This window comes from Ceratotherium simum, chromosome 24 (genome assembly GCF_057802395.1).
Source record: "Ceratotherium simum simum isolate JZ-2026a chromosome 24, ASM5780239v1, whole genome shotgun sequence".
In the NCBI taxonomy this organism is placed as follows: Eukaryota; Metazoa; Chordata; class Mammalia; order Perissodactyla; family Rhinocerotidae; genus Ceratotherium; species Ceratotherium simum.
In genome coordinates, this window is record NC_141923.1 from 30,861,121 (window position 1) to 30,882,161 (window position 21,041).

General features: G+C 45.0%; 1 protein-coding gene across 1 annotated transcript in view; it reads right to left on the minus strand.

Moving 5' to 3' along the window:
* RGS6 (regulator of G protein signaling 6) overlaps nucleotides 1–21,041 on the minus strand; it is a 528,845-nt gene that overhangs the window by 60,300 nt on the left and 447,504 nt on the right. Inside the window, 4 exon segments of the mRNA XM_087447760.1 lie at nucleotides 317–427; nucleotides 17,363–17,424; nucleotides 18,520–18,618; nucleotides 20,309–20,383. Coding sequence (XP_087303886.1) covers nucleotides 317–427; nucleotides 17,363–17,424; nucleotides 18,520–18,618; nucleotides 20,309–20,383 — 347 coding nt within the window.

Below are 21,041 nucleotides of genomic sequence, written 5' to 3' on the forward strand. Positions count from 1 at the left end.
TGTCTAACATGAAAATAACAAATTGGTCAACAGATTCTTCCCTTCCAGCAATCAGAACTTGGAAATGTGAGGGACTGTCCCAGTTATCATGACATCCAAAGGGTCAGAGAGAAACCAAAAAGGATCCACGTTCAAACCAAAGCTATAAGGAGGTAGAAACCAGGAGTAAGCAGAACTCACTCGAGAGGTTACTTGAGAGGTTTCTGTACTAGTGATAGAGTCGAATTAAAGTAGAGAATAATGTAATCTCACAATCTCATGAATTGTTTTCTACATCCCTCCAACCCCCAAATATTAAAACATTTTTTTTTTTTACCTCATCTCTATGTCCCATAAAGCGATATCGTCGCTGACCCAGGGATTGGACGGCTCGGCTGGTGTAATCAACAGATCATATTCCACATACTGTTCCGTGTAAGCGATTAAGCTGCAGGAGGGGAGCAAAGCAAAGAACGCCACTGATTTCCCATAAAAACTTTTGTTCTGTTTTACACAAATATTTTATCAGTCTTAATATAATTCTAAATTAAAGAGGAAAAAATTACCACCACTCCCACTCCGACAAACGAACTGTTTTCATTTGTCCTTGTGCCCTTCCCACGATGAACACATCAGTTTGCATTATTGCAGCCAGAGTGGACATGTACATTTTATATCTTTTCCCCACTTACCACTACCTGAACCTTGGTGCATCCCTCCCTGGTTATGCTAGCCTTCTGATACACTGGTCCAAACCTACTTGTGTATCGTCCTCCGACATAGACTACAGATCTCAAGGCATCTGGGGCACACTGAGGACACAATAGGTCTTCCAGGCTGCCAGCCCAGCATTCCCAACTGGAGAACTTCCTTATTATAAAGACTTTAAAATCCTGGCAGACCACAAGAACTTAACACATCATAAGCATTTTTCCACAAAGCAACTTAGTTTTTCTAGTTGTAACTCAAATGGCCACATAATCTTTTTTTTTTTTTTTTTTTGGTGAGGAAGATTAGCCCTGAGCTAACATCCATGGCCAATCCTCCTCTTTTTGCTGAGGAAGATTGGCCCTGGGCTAACATCCGTGCCCATTTTCCTCCACTTTACATGTGGGATGCCTGCCACAGCATGGCTTGATAAGCAGGGCGCAGGTCCACGCCCAGGATCTGAACCCGTGAACCCTGGGCCACCGAAGCAGAGTGCATGGACACAACCACCATGCCACGGGGCCGACCCTGGCCACATAATCTGCTTTTAAAAAATTTATTTTTATTAAAATGCATGTAAATAGTTAAAAGAACAAAATAGTACTAAATGATTTCATGTACAAAAAATGTAATAGAAATTTTTTTCCTCCCATCTCTTCTTACAGAGGCATCCACTTTCTACCCTTCTGTTTCTTTTAGCATTTACCTGTATATTTCTAAATGATATGTTTTTATAGCTGTTCTTGATTATCAACTTTAGATGAGGATTTAACTTTCTACTTACTAATCTCCAACTCCCCCCACAATTTCTTCCCATGATCCTCCTAAGAGACATAACAATTTTTGTTAAATCAATAGTCAGTGTCCACATTATTAAACTAGATAACAATTGTTTCCTACTGAGCTAAGTAGCGTACTACCTTTTACAAGTGTTCTACCAAATTTGTAAAACATCTAGCAATAATTTTTCCAAATCTTAAACACATCAGAGAATCATTCAGTTCTGTCTCCCTGGAGACCCTCTCCCCAAAGTCTTGAGTCCTCTTGCTCCAATCTGGCTGTTTGCTCTAAAGGCTTGATGCAAAATCATTGTCCTGGGACTTCCTTCACTTCTGTGTTGGAGTCCTTGCTTACTGGATTCCATGTCTGTTTATTGATTTTACATCCTGGTTGTGTTGAAGCACATCCTTTAGTAATTTCCTAAGAAAGGATGTATAAGAGCTAAATATTTCAAGTCTTCGCAGGTCTAAAAATGTTTTTATTTTATCTTTATACTTGACTGATAGTGCTGGACATGAACCCCAGGCTAAAAATTATTTTCCTTCAGAATTTTGAAGGCATTGCTCTACGTTTTTGGCATCCAGTGTTACTATTGAGAAGTCTGGATCCATGTTGCTTCTTGTTCTTTTGTTTAGTTTCTTTTCTCTCTGGACACGTAGAATCTTCTCTTTATTCTTTATTCTCTTTACTATGCTATAGTGCTCTGAAATTTCTCCAGGGCCTTTGCTGGCTGTTTTTATTTAGTGTGCTGGGTACAACATGCAATAGATAAAAAAAATTTCCCAGCAATATTATATTATTTCTTTGCTAATTTCATACCCTTCATTTCCTCTGTTTTCTCTTTCGATAATTCTTTTTAGTTAAATATTGGGCATCCTGAATTGCTAATCTAATTTTCCTAAATTTTCCCTCCGATTTTTCATCTTTTTATCTTTTTGTTTGACAGTTCCTCCAGTCATTCTACTTAACTACTTTTTAAATTTGGGCTACCACTTTCTTCAGTTTCCAGAGTTCACTCTTGTTTAGCATAGCATCTAGCTCTTGTTTTATGGATGAAATATCTTCTCATATCTCTGAGGATACTAATTCTATATTTTTATTTTCCGTTTCTTGAATAGTTTTTGGTTCCTCCAAGTCCCTCTTTCTGCTTGTTTGTTTTGATCACACTCCTTCACGTTGGGGTTTCTCTCGAGTGTCTGGAAAATCTCTGGACATCCATTTGTGCTTAAGAGTGAGCTACTCAAACCTGCTTGAGGCTCAGAGTGTGTGTGGACAGGGCTTGCCAGCTGAGGGGCTTCACCCTCGGGTCACGGGGCGGCTTGATCTGGGCTCTTTCCTCTGGGGACAGCTATTTTTCTCTAGAGCAGGAGTAGGCAAACTTTTTCTGCAAGATCCAGATAGTAAATATTTTAGGCTTTGCGGGCCAGATGGTGTTTGTTACAACTACTCAGCTCTTGTGTTGTAGCATAAAAGCAGCCATAGACAATCTGTGAATGAATACGTGTGACTGTGTACCAATAAAACTTTATTTGCAAACACGGGGAGTGGAGTGGCATGGATTTGGCCCACAGGTTGTAGTTCACCAGGCTCTTGCCTGTGGGCATATACATTTGGCTCCTGGAGGGCTGAGAGCAGGGCAGCGGAGGGGTCAAGACTCCCACAGTTCAGTATGATCCTCCATTAATTCTCTTGTTTTCAGCTGGTCCTTTACGATGTGATGTGCCTGAGCTGTGAGCTGATGAGGCTCAATTTCCCTGGAGAATAAACTGCCCCTCTCCTGTGGTGGTAGTAAGTGGGGAGAGATGGTCTCTTAGTGGGGTGGGAACCTAGGGATCAAAGGCTCCAGAGACAGACTTTTTCATTCCTCTGGGATTGGTCTCACGCCTAATTCTTGCCTTCAGGAGCCAAGGCTAGATTTTTTGGGCAAAGTGGCTTTGTTATAATACTCTCACACTTAACATTGTAGGTTATAATGTTCTTCACTCTGGCCCCATCCACTTTCTTTTTAATTAAATTTTGAAATATTTCGGGCATACAGAAAGGTATAAAAATTCTAAGAACATCACCCTTGTACTCACCACCCAATTTAAAAAAAAAACATTACAAATAGAGACAGAGGCCTGTGGTTATGCTCCTCAATTCCTTGCACTTTCCATCTTGGAAAAAGTTTTGAAACCGTTAATCCATTAATTCATTGATCTTGTGTGTTCACACCACTTTTATTCCTTTACCGACATGTTGCTTTTGGAGAGGGAAAGAAGATAAATATACATCCACAATATTGTTTTGAGTGAATTTATTATAATTTTTGTAATCACTTCCTTTATATTAGGCACAGGTTTTCTTTTTTCAGTATGCATAGTGTTGTAGTAGATCACCATTGTTCACATAGATTTTTCCATCTTTTGGGTTTAGAATTAACAACCATAAGTGGAATTATTGGGCCAAAAGGTATGACTATTTTTATGGTTATTGATCCACAATAAAACTGGTCCCTGAGTATTGCCAGCTTGAGTGTCACCAATTTCCTTTGCAATGGCAAATTCAGAGCCACATTCCTACCACCGAATTGCAAAGGGCAAGCATGGTCAATTTGCTTACTGCTGCAAATGTGAACAAATTAGTGAGCAGCTCCATCTCACTGTTATTCAAAGCGTGATCCACAAACCAGCAGCACAGGTACAACCAGAGCCTGTAAGAAATGCAGCATCTCAGGCCCCACCCCAGACCTACTGAGGCAGGACCTGCATTTTAATAAGATTCCCCAGGTGATTCATATGCACATTAAAGTGTGAGAAGCACCACATCTTATTCTTCAATTTTCTGAGGGGCTTAGCACCCTCGGCATTTTATCCATCAAATCAAAATGAAGGAGCCTGTGATACTTTTGGTTTTGAAGACGGCAGCAGATTTCCTTTCACCTCACAGCCTGCTCCCTGTTCCCGGTGTGGGCCGGCACCCAGTGGGGTGGGTGGAAAGAGCGCTGGTCCAAGTTGAAAAACCTTGGTTCTAGTTCTCCGGTGAGCCATGTAACTGATCTTTGTCAAGTTCGCCATGTGTTACATAACGGCCTTGTTGAGCACTCAGGACCATTTGATAAAAAATGGGAAAGCATTTCAAAAGAGTTTTCAAATCCTCTACAGTTAGATATACGATTGAAACCACCACACACAGTGGAGGCACATTGGCCTGTAAATAAATCCCCTACAAAGTGTGCATTTTGCCCAGGCAATAAGAGCTTTATAGCATCTCACGTGAGAGGGAGCAGGCACGGGGGCGCTAGGTGAGCGCTGTGACAGGGAGAATCACACTATAAGTTGGTGCTGTGACAGCTCATAGGGAGTCACCCCTTTGTCACTTGGCTAATTTCATTCTTCCTGAAAGAAACGGGGTTGCACATTAAGGAATATATTTGTTTCCCAGGGCTGCTGTAACCAACTGCCACAAACCTGGTGACTTAAAACAACAAAAATTGATTCTCTCTCACTTTTGGAGGCTAGAATTCTGAAATCAAGGTGTCAGCAGGGCTACGTTCCCTCCAAAGGCTCTAGGGGAAAAATCCTTCCTTGCCTCGTCAGCTTCTGGTGGCTCCAGGTGGTCCTTGGCTGTGGCTGCGTGACCCTAATCTCTGCCTCTGTCTTCACTTGGCTTCTTCTCCGTGTCTGTGTCTTCTCTCCTTCTCTCTCCTATAAGCATGCTTGTCATTGAATTTAGAGTGCACCTGGATAATCCAAGATAATCTCACCTGGAGAAACTTAATTAATCTGCACAGACTCTTTTTCCAAATAAGGTCACATTCACAGGTTCCATGGGTTAGGACTTGCACATATATTTTGAGGGGTCACTATTGAACCCACTACAAGGAACATCAAGAACCTGGACGTGAGGATGGGGAGGGCACACTTGACCACCTGACTCCTTTGCTCAGATCAGCACAAAAACAAACCAGCAGCAGGTAACCTAAATCCTGTTCAAGGGATGATGGGCCTTTGAGATGCTCCAGAGTGTCTGCGTCATGATGAGGCGTTGGGGGCTTTCCTGATTATGACACATTTGGGCACCCACAGCGTCCTCGGAATATGAGACGGTGCGTGTAGTCCAGGGGGCTCGCTCAGTTGTGACCACTTTGTCCTCCCAGGACATCTGCCCCTGTCAGGCCATTCCAATGACCTCAGCCTCAGGTGGCTGTGTACCTCATATAAAAGACTTCTTCTACTTGAGCAGCCCAGGGCAAAGGGTGGGGTCTCTTTTAACGAGTTAATTGCAAGTTAAAATATTTTTTAAAACCAGAAATGGATTTCCCTGAAGTAAAACATAGGGACGGAAAAACAAAATTTCCTCCCCACCTTTCACGTGGCCACACCTCCAACCTGGGAACGTGGGGTCCAACCAGCCAGGTCAGGTCCCATGCATAGTTTCCCAGATGGAGCCCGGACCGAGTGCATGAAGGCAGCTGTCCACTGCCTGGCCTAAGGCAGCAGAATCTGCAAAGGCCAGAGAACAGCTGTGAGAACTCAAGCCATAATGAAACCCAGGCTCACAGCCAGGTGTCTTTTAGAGAAATTTGGGAATGTCCTTGGAGGAGCGGTGGTGAGATTTAACAGTGATGTTGGTTCAAGAGAAGTGCTTGCGAGCCCAAGGTGGGATTTTGTAACTACCCAAGTTAAGAGCACAAGATAAGACTACTAACAGGCATTGAGCATGAATGAGCTGTTCCTATGACCTAGCCCCACATCGTGCCTTCTCAGAGCCAGGTCCCAGCAGGCATCAAGGATATACACGGAGGAACATGTGACAGAGGGCTAAGAACTTCCTGCAGAAATGCCCAACACTCTGCACCAAGGCAGCAGCTCAAGTCAGCACGCTCACTAATCAGTCAGCCAGTGCCAGCGATGGGCGTATTGGTCAGCAGGGAAATTTACTGACTAGAAGAGGAAGAGCTATTTTGTTAAGGCATAGTTACATAAATAAAGTTGGTTAGAGGCTTTGTAAAGGAAACAGTAAAATTATATGGGCGTGTGTATTTTGAATGTGGTATGTTATCAGTAGAAGGAAGACGTATTGAATCATCAGAATTGGACATACATGTCTCAGGGCTACAACTGGCTATAACTTCTGATCAGCAAGAGACTTGGAAATGTGGGCATTTTAAAGGGGAAGAGCATGCGCAGTTTGATCTTCCTGAGATTCTAAGAGAAAGGGAGAGATTGGGTAGCGTATTAGTTTCTAATGGCTTCTGTAACAAACTGCCACATACTTCGTGCCTTAAAACAACACAATTGTATTACCTTCCAGTTCCAAGGGTCAGAAGTCTGAAATGGCTTTCACTGGGCTAAAATCAGCGTCAGCAGGACTGTGTTCCTTCTGGAGGCTCTAGGGGAGAATCCATTTCCGTGCCTTTTCCATCTTCTAGAGGTGGCCCACATTCCTTGGCTCGTGGCCCCCTCCATCTTCACATCCAGCCATGGCTGGCTGGGCTTTTCTCACTTTGCTTCATTCTGACGCTGACTCTTCTGCCTTCTGACTCTTCTACATTTAAGAACTCTTGTGGTTACACTGGACTCACCTGGATAATCCAGCATAATCCCCTAACGTTAAGGTCAATTAACCTTAATTCCCCTTTGCCATGTAACTTAACATATTCCCAGGTTCTGGGGATTAGGACATACACATCTTTTTTCTTTTTTTTTTTTTTGAGGAAGATCGGCCCTGAGTTAACATCTGCCAATCCTCCTCTTTTTGCTGAGGAAGACTGGCCCTGGGCTAACATCCACGCCCATCTTCCTCTACTTTACATGGGACGCCGCCACAGCATGGCTTGCCAAGCGGTGCGTCGGTGCGCGCCTGGGATTGGAAATGGTGAACCCTGGGCCGCGGCAGTGGAGCACGCGCACCCAACTGCTTGCGCCACCAGGCTGGCCCCAGGACATAGACAACATTGAGGGACTATTATTCTGTCTTCCACAGGTATAATTTGAGAGGAATTTGTACAGAAGGTAGAGAATGAAGTCACCTGGAGGAGGGTGTGGAAGGGGATAAAAGGTGTATACAAAGCCTGCATGGACTCTTTGGGAATGGCACCAATGTGTTTTATTTTACTGCCATTGTTACAATCCATGCAAATAAAATCAGTGCTCACGAATCTATGCTCCCTCATTTGTCCTATTTGCCATCATCACTGCAAGGAAGAGACAGGAGACAGCAAAGCGCCTTCTCTTGGAGGTTCCTATGGATGGCTTGGCTTTTAGCAGTCTCTTGTCTTAACTGCTCTCCTAGCTTCTCGTGGGGGTTGATCCTTCCCAGAGAGGGAGTGGCAGAGAGGGTTAACTCCACATTTGGGGTGGCAGAGGACTGAGAGGAGGTGAAAGAATACTCCACATGGGCAGAGAGGGGAGACGGTCTCCTCTTCCCTTCTGCTTCTCAACATCATCAGACTGGACAGAAACAGCCCAAGGAGTGGAGTGAAAGCAAGAACTGCTTGCCTTTTTCTTGCTCCCTTGTCTGTCTGATCTGGGCTGCAGATGCCTTATGCTTAGGAGCCAGAGCTTCCAAGGTGGGGTACAGAGGAAAGAAACAAAGGGTTGGCCACATAGGATAGATCTAAGCTTAACGTAGAGGGAGTAAAAGGCCTTTGGGTCTGCGTCTAGGCTGTCCAACTATTCTGTAGTCATTGACATTGACTTTGGCTATTTCTTAGGTGTGAAAGGAGGTACATATGGAGACAGAAGCACTGCCTAGGAATACAGCGAGTGTACTTGGTTGTGTTGACCCTTGTGCTGTGTCTCTTGGGGTCTAAGTGAAGCAGATAGGGATCCTGGATGGTGAGAAGTCCTCTAAAATGGGTGAGCTAGCACCAAGGATATCTCTGGGTTTCTGCTCTGGGTTTCTACCCATCTCCTGGGAATTACCCCCCACCACGAACACAGGGTGACTTTAGGGGCTGCCATGTACTTATAAAGCCCTGCTCCTGGCCATGGCTGATTTGTCCAGGAATGGACACCTGACCCAAGCTGGGTAATATCTCTTTCTCTAGCTTTAGCAGTAAAAACTGTAAAGTAACAAAGTTCAGGGGCTGGAGGCAGTCATGTTGCCTAAGACACGTCTGTGATGAAAGAGAATGAGGCCAACACAGAAAGTGGAGCAGGACCAGAGATGAAGAAGGAGTCTTGGAAGTGTTTGAGGCCCTGGATCCAGCTTTTCTTTAGCTTAGTGACATCACTGTCCTTCCCAGAGTTCAACTCTGCAGCCCCTCCTTGTACTCTGTGAACCAATATAGGCTCCTTTTAGCTGAACCAGGTTCAACTTGGGATTCTATCACTCGGAACCAAACTAATGCAGTTGAAACAGGGATGCTGGTGATGGGAATATGAAGGCAAGCACATAGAGGCAGCCCTTTGTAGCATTAGCCAGAGAGGTTTCCTCTCCCCAGACCATGCACTTCCCTGCAGTGCACAAACAACAAGATGAACAGATTCTGCTCAGGACACACAAAGACAATGAAAAGGCCAGGCGGGCAATGAGGGAGGTAGCAATGGTTGATACAAAGTACTATTTGAGTCCAAAGTCAATATCAATGACCACAGAAAGACTTGAGATAGGCAGGAAAAGCTCAGAAGGAGAAGAAAAGAGAGGCATCGAAAGAACTTTGTAGAATGCCTGGCACATAACAGCACCCAAGCAACAACGGTCCACAGAGAGTTGGGTGTGAGTGGCACAAAAGCAGAATTGGGAGGTGTTACAGACTGAATTATGTCCCACTAAATTTCATATGTTGAAGTCCTAACCCCTAATGTGGCTGTTTTTTGCAGATAGGGCCTTTAAGGAGGTAATTAGGGTGGGGCCCTAATTTGATAAGACTGTCCTTATAAGAAGCGGAAGACACACCAGAGCTCTCTCTCCTCCATGTGTGTGCACACAGAGAGAAGGCGGCCATCTGCAATCCAGAAAGCGAGCACTCACCAGAAACCAGCCCTGCTGGCACCTTGATCTTGGACCTTCAGCCTCCAGAACTGTGAGAAATTAAAAGCCTGTTGTTTAAGCCGCTCAGTCAGTGGTATTTTGTTATGGCAGCCTGATCAGACTAATACAGGAGGAAATGGAAAAAATAAAGTAAACATAGGAAATCCAGAGGAAGTCCGTTAAGAACACTATTTCTCATTGAGCAGTTTTCACATCCTTGTCCCCATATCTGTGACTTATCTGATATACATCCCATCTGTTTAGTATATGGATTTGTTATTTTCCAATGATAAATTCTCCCATCTTTAGAAGATGCTGAGGTATCAACCTTCAGCAAATGTGCTATCCACCATCATTGTACACTGCACATACTGCTGCCCATCTCCTTGTAGTTAAGTGGCAAAAATGTGCCACATGGCCACCAGGGGTACAGTCTGTAGTCAGTCAGTCAGTCATTCAGCCAACATTATTCAGCATCTGTTGGCGTCATGAAATAGTGAACAGCTCTCTGGACCACAGGAAGATGCTAGTGCTGAGCTAAAAGTCATGGCTTCTAACAACATTCACCAGTCATGGGTTGTTATATATACATGTATACATTATATATAAGGGGAGTTATTTTATATATATATAGATTATATTTTATATCTGTACAAAATGGGGGGTTATTAATATAGAACCTTCCCAATTTAGATTGCTAATCAGGTTCTACCTTTGATAAACCTGGAGAGGAAGGAAATAATGAAAGAGAATTCAGAAAGCTTTTAGTCCAACCACTTGAATAAATCTGAGAAAAAAGTTTCAGGCTTCATCCTCTGTCCCTTAAGAAAAAAGACTCAATTTTGCTACACATTGTATAGAATGTGACAAAAAAAGTATGACAGGTGAGTAGGAGGAACAAGAGATGCTGTCCTTCATGGGTTGAGGGATGCCTAGGAAGGAATCTGTGAGATAATAGAAAATTTATATATTTGGTCTTTGACCCTGGTTCCTAACACAGGTCTCCTGAAACACTTGTAATTTCCTGGGTGACAGAAGTGTCTTTTGTTCTAACGGAGTGACTCGGGGTGGGCTGCTGGACGGCTCCTGGATGGGGGCTGGTCATTGGAAAGACCAAGCTAGAATTAGAAGCTTGGAATTTTCAGCCCCACCCTTACTCTCTTGAGAAGAGAGAGGGGCTGGAAATGGAGTTAATAATTGATCAGGCCTACATGAGGAAGCCTTCATAAAATCCCAACAGTATGAGGTTTGAAGAGCTTCCAGGTTGGCAAACACGTCCACTCCAGGAGGGTGACGCACTCCAACTCCACGAGGACAGAAGCTCCTGTGCTCAGGACCCTCCCAGGCCTCACCCTATGTATCTCCTCATCTGGCTATTCATCTGTCTCCTTTATTATATCCTTTAATAAACTTGTAAGTTAAGTGTTTCCCTGAGTTCTGTGAGCCACTCTCACAAATTAATTGAACCTGAGGAGGGAGTCATGGGAACCTCCAACTTGTAGCCAAATCAGACAGAAGTTGTGGGTAACCTGGGGACCTACTACTTGCTATTGGCATCTGAAGGGGGGTGCAGTCTTGTGGGACTGAGCCCTTAACCTGTGGGATCTGACGCTATCTCCAGGTAGAGAGCGTCAGAATTGAGTTAGATTGTAGGACACCCAGCTAGTTTCAGAGAATTGCTTGGTGTGGGGTAAAAAACCCACACATCTGGCGTCAGAAGTGTTGTGTGACTAGAGGAGAAACACAGGAGAAGGAGGAATGGGTTTTTCCTACACAGAATCCCAACAGCGAAGTACATATATAGAATTTGATCCACAGAGCAGGTTGGGGAGAAGAGGGAGAGATACTGTTAGGCTCCAGGGAAAACAGACAGTGAGGGATGGCTCACAGCTATGGGAAAACAGGGCACAGAAGGTAAAGCATTATGGGATGGTGACCATCATTGCTACTTCAGAAATACAATACAAATGTGCTAAAGCACTCAGTAGGAAATCAGGGCCTCTAAATGGGAAGGAGGCCTGGAAATGGCATGTGAAAAGGGATGAATAGGAGGGTGTGTTCACACCCCCTTTGGTATGTGCAGTTTCTAAATGAGGATGCACGAAAGGGAAACGGGACAGGAAGAGGGTCTGACTAGAATGAGAAATGAAAAGCAGAGCAGAACTGCAGAGAGGAAAGAAGAAAGGTTGGTTCCCATTAAGTAATTAGTTAATCTATTTTTTTTCACGTTGGAGAAGGTGGGGAAGATAGACTATAAACAAAGAACCCCTTAATGGCAGGTCACCCAGAGAAAATATTTTCAATAGAGAAACTCGGGATGAGTGAAGGGACATGAGGGTGAATTGAACCCTCAGAAAGAAGAGTGTGGGCCAGGCCAGGTACCACGGCTCTTCTAGATCTTGATCTGGATACAGTACCCCGGCTATAATGATACCTCTGATCTTTTGTTTTCTGTCATCTAAGATGAGCTGGGAGAAAGGAGAGGCAAGGACCCCAAGGTGTTTGGAATCACATAAAAGCAGAGTTGTAATGATCTCTTTGGCCCCTTCTTTTCTTCCCCGGAAAGTATCACTGGACATTAAGTTCACGGATTTCTATCACTCTAGCAGGTTTTTAATAGACCCTTAGGGTATCTGGTCCCTTGCGGTCTCATCTCATTTCATTCATTACCTTTCATGATCATGGAGGTTCGGCACGCAGAGGAGCAGCAGCGATCTGGAGATGGGCGAGCGAGACGATGGTGAAAAATCAATTCAGCCCTTGGCTGTGACGCACCAGTGGCTCCCGGGGACAGGGTAAGGACGAGCCACGCACAGGAGCAGATATCAAATGACACCACTCGATCTCTCCATGCGGGGCGGCGTGGTGTGATACATACAGCGACCTGCCCAGTGCCACTACGGGTGGGGAGAAGTCTCTGGGGAAACCCAGCAAAATACAGAGACTTTCCAGACAATTGGGAACTAAATGTATAGATTTTTTCATTCTTAAAGTTGGTTTGTTATGTGCTGTAAGACTTGGGTGAACGAAAAAAGGACTCCCTCGAGAACTCTTGCAAAGAAGAGTTAAGACCTCATTTATTTGTCAACTTCAACTATTAGAAAACGTGTGTGAGATAAGTGACCAAAAGGGCCTCTGAGCAGAGTCTACAGTGAAAGAAACTCGAAGCGTCAAGGCTCAATGGCTGCTATTCAGAAGAGCACACCTTGTGAAGACTCTTTACTCCTGCTTTAGGATCAAGGTTAAGGAACTTGGTTATTTGACTTTCTGGTGTGGTAGATCAATGAAAAACATAAAGTCTATTTCCCCAGCCCTTGAACTTGATCTGGGCTTGTGACTTGCTTTAGCCAATAAAATGCAGCAGAAGTGACAGAGTGCCAGTTCCGAGCCTCAAGAAGCTGAGCGTGCTTCTGCTCTCTCTCTTGGAATCCTGTTATCCCTATGTCAACAAGGTCAAACCAGCCTGCTAGAGGATGAGAGACCATGTGCAGGAGGGCCCAGTTGTCCCAGCAGAGGTCACCTTAAACCAGGTGAAACCAAACATGGGAGAGAGCCCAGCCAAGATCACAGAGCTGCCTACCCAACCACGGGGGCACACAGAAACATGGGTGAGCCCCACAGAGCCAGCTGGCAAACAGAGCAGTAGTAAATGCCTGTTGTTTGAAGTTGCTGAGTTTTGGGGTTGTTTGTTACTCAGCAATAGCTAACTGATACATCAGGTCTGCTACAGATTGGAAATGGGGATTGGTTAGAGAGGAGGAAGGGCTTCTGGAGACAAGTATATTGACCAGGAACAAGAAAACAAACCAACAATTAAAGAGCAGAAACAGAGACTCAGGTCTGGGGCCTTTAGGGAAATGGAAGCAGTTTGTGGCAATTAATAAAACCCTGATCACTGAGTTTTAAAGTGCAGTGCAAGAACATTGACCCTGAGTCATCCAGATAAACGAACTGAAATGTAGTGTCCTTTAAGAAGGCAAGTGCATGAACCATATTTAAGAAAGATTCTCATTTAAAATAGTTCAAACAGAAAGCTTAAGGTGTTAAATGTTATTTATCTGGAAAATTCATTTGTATGTGCAGGGAGTGTACTTTCTAAAGCAAAAATTGGGTAACACCTCAGACAGGCTTTTGTACTGCTTCCAGGTACAAAAGGCAGCCTAGGAAATAGTTTGGTTGCCATAACGTTGGCATTTCAGAGACATTTAACCACTCATGGGACAATGGGACAGAATATTTGAAACTGGGATGACCTGAGAAAATCTGTACAGAAGAGCCAACTTCTTCATGCGCTACCCCTCCTTCCCCAAAGGCGCCAGATCAGTGGGGCCATAGGAGGCAGCCAAGGGGAGACATATAGATTGTGGACTGCAGGGCCCAAATTTGGCAGCCTGCAGGGCTCTCTGTGCGGGAGACTTAGAATAGAGGGTGGACAGAATTGCATTAGCACAAAACTGCCATCTGCAGGGCCAGCCCCACTCCTGGGCCTGCCCTTCCTTTCTTCCTCTGAGCATCATATACCCGGTTCATTCTGTCTCATGCACTTGAATTCCGCTCCTTTAAAGCACCATTAAGCACCACACTAGAAAATAATAATTGTTCACATGCATCGCTTGTGTAGTAAGGGCCAAGGCCTGGACCAAGCTCTTGCCATGGATTATCTCATTAACCCTATAAATTAAGTACTACTGCTCTCTCCCCTTTAAAGAGGTGGAACAGAGGCACAGAGAGATGAAGCAACTTGCCCAAGATCACACAGTCAGAAGAAGGCAGAGGCAGGATCCAAACCCCAATGGCTGGCTCTGCACCCAGCCCTTAAATTGTTTTGTTCTGCCCCTTTAGTTTGCAGAGTTTCTTTATTCCTTCCCAGCTGGGCCTGGCTGCACCCTTTGACCCACCCAACACCCTCGCCTTTTCAAAACTGGACGTCACGATCACCAGCCCTCCTGCGTCTCCCCAACATCATCTCTCAGTGAATTAAGTGGAAAACGATGCGGACCTGTCCTCAGGGGGATGAGGTCCTTTGCCTGACGGCTTCTGGCTAATTACCACTGATCACCTGGGGCAGGCAGAGGGAAAACAGATCCGGCGTGGGTGCGGATGTGTGTGCCCACTTGAGATAGCTCAGCTTTCACCCCTGGTGAGCAGAGCAGTCACAGCCAAGGCCAGCTGCCAGTGCTACCTCACCGTCCCCACCCCCGAAGAGCCGCTGACAGACCAAGGCTCCAGGCTGCTTTATCTCCTGCTAACACCCGGCTCCTCTCTCTCCCTCCTCCTCTCTGTCTGGGAGTTTCCTTGTGGCTCTAATGAAAAACCCTTGTGTCACATTGAAAAGTTGCCAGTTACTGCTGCTGGGAATAAAATCCAGGCTCTGTTGGGCGGAGACTCATGAAAGCTTCAAGCTGGGGAGTGAGGAGTGGCTGGTTGGAATGGTCTCTTCAGTGTGAGCAGCCTCTCAAGCATAATTAGATGGCACCAGGTGGGCCCCTCCCCGGCAGCACGTACACAAACAAACAATGCATACACAAACAAACAATGGCGCTGCCAGGCTCCCCTCCCCCACCTTGGCATTCTCCCTTCCCAGCCTCACCATACCTGCCCGGTGGGTGTCAGCCTCCCTCAGGCTGACAGGTTCAGGCTCTTTCCCTACATCCCAAAGATAAGACAAAGCTGGGTGTCCCTTCTGATGTGAGTTCTCAGGTCAGCCTGAGTGGAGGGCAATGGCTTCACCAGATCCTCAGAGACTTGGTCAGATTACTCAGAACGCAAATTCCTCAGATGTACCTGGAACCACTGAAGCCGAATCCCTAGAGCCGTTGTTGTTAGTGCTGTCGAGTGGATTCTGACTCCTACACCCTGTGTACAACAGAGCAGAACCCTGCCCGGTCTTTCCGCGCCATCCTCTCACCTTAGGGCGCTATATCAGACAGTGCTCCAAGGACATTCACGGGGTTTTCGAGGCCAATGTTTTTGGAAGTGGGTGGCCAGGTCCTTCTTCCTAATCTGTCTTAGTCTGGAAGCTCTGCTGAAACCTGTCCACCACGGTGACCTTGCTGATATTTGAAATACCAGTGGCATAGCTTTTAGCATCACAGCAACACGCAGCCGCCACAATATGACAACCAACAGATGGGGGGGTGTGGTTCCCCGACCAGAAAACAAACTCGGGCTGCGTTGAGAGTGCTGAATCTCAACCACTAGACCACAGGGCTGGCTATCCCTAAAGCTAGGGTTTGGGAATCTCCATGCTTATTCCCTCTCCTCCAGGTGGATTATCACGCTCAAAACCGCTAGAGCCGAGCAACTCGATGCTCCCCACACATGCTGTCCTGGGATTACAAACTCTAAAGTGCCCTTTGAAAGCCAGACATTGCAAGCACTGACTCGCACAATATACCAGGACAGCCATTCCTGTTTCTTTTGTCACAGAGAAAGAAGCTTGTTGTTCCTCACAGGCTGTGACACCAATGAAGTTGAGGTCATCCCAGCTATTTCACACACAAGCACTCTTCTGGGACAAAGGCAACCACAGTGAGATCTAAAAAGCAATTTTAGAGCCTGGTACTCCAGAAGTCCCATATTATGACAGCAGGGTGAGGTGGCTCCGCAGCCTACATGGTTGACTGAGACTGGGATTCCAGAACAATTGGTGTCGAAGTGTAAGTTGAGCTCCAGCCACGACAACCTTCTGAAGCATTTGCATTAGGGAAAATAGGAATACCGGTGAAGCCCAGTGGGGCTGATTTTGTCCTGCCCCACGGATCATTTGGCGATGCCTGGAGACATTTTTGGTTGTTACAATGATGAGGTAGGATTTTGGGTAGAGGTCAGGGATGCTGCTAAATATCCTATAATGCACAGGTCAGCCTCCTGCAACAAAGAAGTATTCGGCCCAGGATGTCAATAGCGACATTATTGAGAAGTCCTGGGAAAGATTAGAGATGCTGTCAGAGACATGAGCCCAAATCCAGGGATGTATTTGCCCCCTGAAGGCAGAGCATTACTTCAGGTTTTGGGTTTGGGAGTGGAGTTTTCTTAGCCTCAAGTTGTTATTTATCTGGAAGGAAGATGTGGATCAACCCAGGGTCTAGCAGAGAAAGGCTTACAGGCTGAACACACAGCCAGCCCCCTGTGTGAGTTGGGCTTAAAGGACTCACTTTACTCTGATATCCAATAAACACTAAGACCCAACTTAAGCCCTTGATCCTTCAGATATTGGTCATCGCTTTAACTGTAGCATATGGATGAATAAACGTTCAGGTCGGGGCTGCCTAATCAGATTTATTCCATCCAGATTCCCCAGGTAGTCTTCCCTCTTCACTGAGAGTTCAAAAACAGACCGTTTAGTTGACAAAATTGAATCTCCCATGAGTTAACAGAGTGGAACCAGCCACTGGTGCAGATTGTAGCACAAAGGCTCCCGCGCAAGCCAGGCTGGAGGTGCCAAATATTTTCTTTCCAGTTGATTCGATGCAGTTCAGCGGTTGATGGTGTGTGGAGGCGGAACGCCTCCTGATGATCCAGTCCCCGCCTGTTCGCACGACTAGCACCTCAAAAGGCACACATAATTTCTTTCCCCCTATAAAGTGAATCTGGGCGTTTTATAGCTGAAAAGGGAGCAATTCCATTTGAATTAATCAAGAGACTGAATAAAAAGTGCAGTATGTAGCTTTTAAGGACATTCTTCCTTGATTGACAAGGTCCTGTGTCCACCCCCTGAAAAGCTTTAGCAATAGAACATTTCTTGACATCACTCAAGGGAAGTCTGACATCCTAGCTGTACTCACATGGGGCCTGTGGTTTTTTTCACCCATCAGTTTAAGAAATGACTATGGTCTGCCTCTTGGCATGGTACACACTTGTTAGCCATAACCCCAGAACATTTCTCCTTTGTTAAATCAGAAGAAAGCAGTAATATCATTGAGGGGAAACATACCTTTCAGCCACTTTGGACATTTTTAAACAGTGTCTGTCAATCTGTGCATTCAAAAACGTTATCTGGGGAAAAACAGAACAGAGGTGTTAAGACCAAACTAGAATTTTTTTTCCCCTTCACCCCAGGAACCAAGATCCAAATGCCTCCTCTGGACAGACTTCTCTGGTCCTCTAGCTTTGCACTCCAGCAATCATTTTGCCCTTTTGAATCATTTATGAATGATTCATACTTATGAATCATTCTCTGCAATTTAGCCTATGTCACATAGTCTCCTGTACTGTGTTATAGATTCTAAGTCTTGATTCCCAAAAGTGATTGCAAACTTAAAAGTAGTAGATTGCAAAGCTTAGCAACGGCATGGACAGGTAACACACACCATAAATATCCAATTTGACTAATCTCTAGTGATCTTCCTCTGCACACCTTTCACACCTACATCACACCCATGTGCTGGGTGTACTTGATTAGAATTATCAAATAGCTATTTTACATACCTCTGATTCCTCTTTCCCACCCAATAATCAACTTGTCAAGGGTAGTAACAGTTTACTCCTTTGGGTTCCTCTCCCAGAAGCCAGTAAAGCACAATTTAAAGAGTAGACCCTACAGTTTCCTCATTACAGTGAACTCTAGAAAGGAGTAATGGAAGCAGCCACTGCCTGCAGACCTGGCTGACCAGTTAACTCTTCATCATGAAGGAAGATAACATAGAGCCCAATAATGCTGAAACGCCATTGGGAGTGGGGCTTTCTTTATTCTTAAACTTTCCTTTGAGTCACAGCAATAAAGTCGATGGTCCTGAGCTGGCTTCCACTGGAAGCACATAACAATTTTAAGAACCCAGGGATGTGAGTCCCTCCCTCCTCCGGCTCCACAGCATTCTGTGGGAAACCTGACTACAGCAGTCACCCCGCAGCACTGGAAAACGCAGTTACGTGCTTCTCTAATAACTGCTGGAGGAACTCGGTAGAGAATTTTTCCTCTCAAGCTTCTGTGGGTTGTTCACACACAGCACTCGAAGGTTCAAGTCACCCACAGCTGGGTTCCACTGTGGTTTGCAGGAACTCAAAGCTCACTCAGCCTTCAGAGGTGAACACTCAAAGGGTTTTCAGACCGGCCACGTCTCCTCCTGGGAGTGTAGTAGACACTTCATTCACCTGTTTCCGGATGTCCTCTTTTGTAGTTTTCCTGATTGGCTGGCTGGGTATGTGCACGGGGCTTTGCGACTGGGACTCTTCAGTCACGCCATACACCGACTGGAGAAGAAGCAAGAATATTGAATCATGCACCCTCAGAGCTAAAGGGGGCACTAGAGGTCAGCTAGTTCAAGCACTCATCCGATGCTTCCGATCCCCTCTATGACCTCCTGACAATGTTTTTCGGCCTCTGCTTGGATTTCTCCAATGATGGGAACTCTGCCTCTCGAGGCAGCTCATCCCGTCTTTGGGTTACCACTGTTAGAAAATCCTTCTTTCTATTGAGCTGAAACAGTCTCCTTGTATATCAGCATTTCTCCAAATATGGTCCACAGGCCATCTGCAGAGAATCATCTGGGGGTACTTGGTAAAGATGCACATTCCCAGCCCCAGCCCAGTAATCATCTCATTACTGAATCAGAATCTTTGTGGGCGGGGTTTGGGAAGCTGCACTTTTATCAAATGCTCCAGGTGATTCTGAGCCACAAGAAAGTTCAAGAACAAGGGCTGAAGACTATGCACAAAACATCCCCTCTGGATTTTTTGTTGGCCAGCAATGACATGCCCATCTGGTACAAGATTGAGATGGCAGAGTTTCAGATTTTTTTCCTTTTAAGCTAAACAGTTTTCTGGCCTCAGTTTCTCCACATGCCCACGGCTATGGTTACTTTTTATGCTGTTCCTTGTGTTAGAGACAGATTAAAGACAACCTTTGCTTTGGCAAAGAAACAAAACCCTTAAGGGTATGCAATGTAGAGCTGAAATCTATAAAATCAAGAAGAGCTCAGATAGGGTGGGTGTGGACTCCATGAAATTTTAGAATATTAGAATTAAGGGGCCCTAAAGATTAAATGAGGACATTTTAAGACTAACATTATAAAGTATAATACAGCGGGCATCATTATCTCAGTGACGAACAAAATACATAAGTAGATTCAAGAAGCTGATATATGTCATCCATATATGAGAGAGAGAGAATGATAGGATTGGTCATTACAAGAAAGAGGGATGCTTGGGGACACATTTCTAACCTTTTGAAATTAATATTATGGAGTATAGACATATTCTCCCACACTATGGTCCTTGGTGCCATTGTGAGGGTGGGATGCACCAATTATGGGGCAGTCTGAGTGTGGCACCCTCAGGTATGCCGCAACCACTGCACCTTCCAGTCTAGTGAAACACAAATGATCACTGGCTCATTCCCAGTTGGGCAGGGTGGTGATTTGAATCTGGATGACCTAGCTGTGCTAAAAGGCTTTCATTGTTTCAAAATACCAAGCTCGCCTTCACCTGTGGGATTTCCTTGCTTTTTGTCCCTTTAATTTCCTTTCCTTCCTGCTGCCTCCCCAGAGCCAACTGTTACTTACCCTTCAGACCTCAGCACTCTTGAGCCTGCTTGGGAAGCCCTTGCGAAATGCCCGGTCTGGCGCACCACCCCCCGCCCCCCCGCACCCCATCCTGGTGCTCCTGTCCTTCCCTGATGCAGCCCTCTGGCTCTGTGGCCTGCTGGCTTGTGTCATCCCCACCAGGCTGTGGGCTCTGTTAGGATCTGCCACTGTCCCACAGCAGCAAGAACAGTGCCAATCACACACCCACCGCTCCACAAATATTTATAGAATGAAGGAATGAAATGGTTTTAAAGGACGACATGGGGTAGAATCACAAATAGTAAATTATTGTTTGAACAGTGCCAGAAATGGAAGGGCTATTCGCATCAAGATTTTTTAATTCAGCTAAACTAGCGAACCTTTTTAACCTTTTGTGGATTCTTCAATCGTCGACATTTTCTGATATCCATTTCTGTTGTGTTCACACAGCCTGGCTGAGAAAAAAAATCATCATATAAATTACTAAGTGAAAATCACACCTTCCCATTTGGCCCAAGTGACACCATCAGAACCAATCTTTATCTTTCCCATTACAGATAATGCATGATTATCTCCATTTTGCTAATTTTTTTTACAAAGATATTTCATTTTCAATATGGGTTCCTCCACAGAGTTCTTATATGAAATATAAAAGTTTACCCCAGACCATCTGAGGATGGCAGGTAGAGGGTATATTGTACAGTTTATAAGAGCAAACATTATTCGAAGCGGCAAGATCACTTCATTTCACATCCCTAACCATCTAAAAACACTCCAATATTGGGATCGGGAATTATTTTTTTGGTTTTGTTTTTAACCAGCTTTTAGGAAGGCTGCAATAGTTTATCCATTTTAGTTCCACTTCATGAGGGAAATGAAAGATTTGTTTTAATAATATGAAATTAGAAATACAGTCAAACCTCATTATTCGCAGATTTTGTATTTGTGAATTTGCCTACTTGCTAAAATTTATTTATAACCCCCAAATCAAATACTTGTGGTGCATTCATGGACATGCACAGAGCAGCAAAAATTTTGAGTCACCCGATGTGCATATTCCCAGCTGAGGTCAAACAAGGTGATGCTCTGTCTTCTTGTTTCATCTCATTCTTA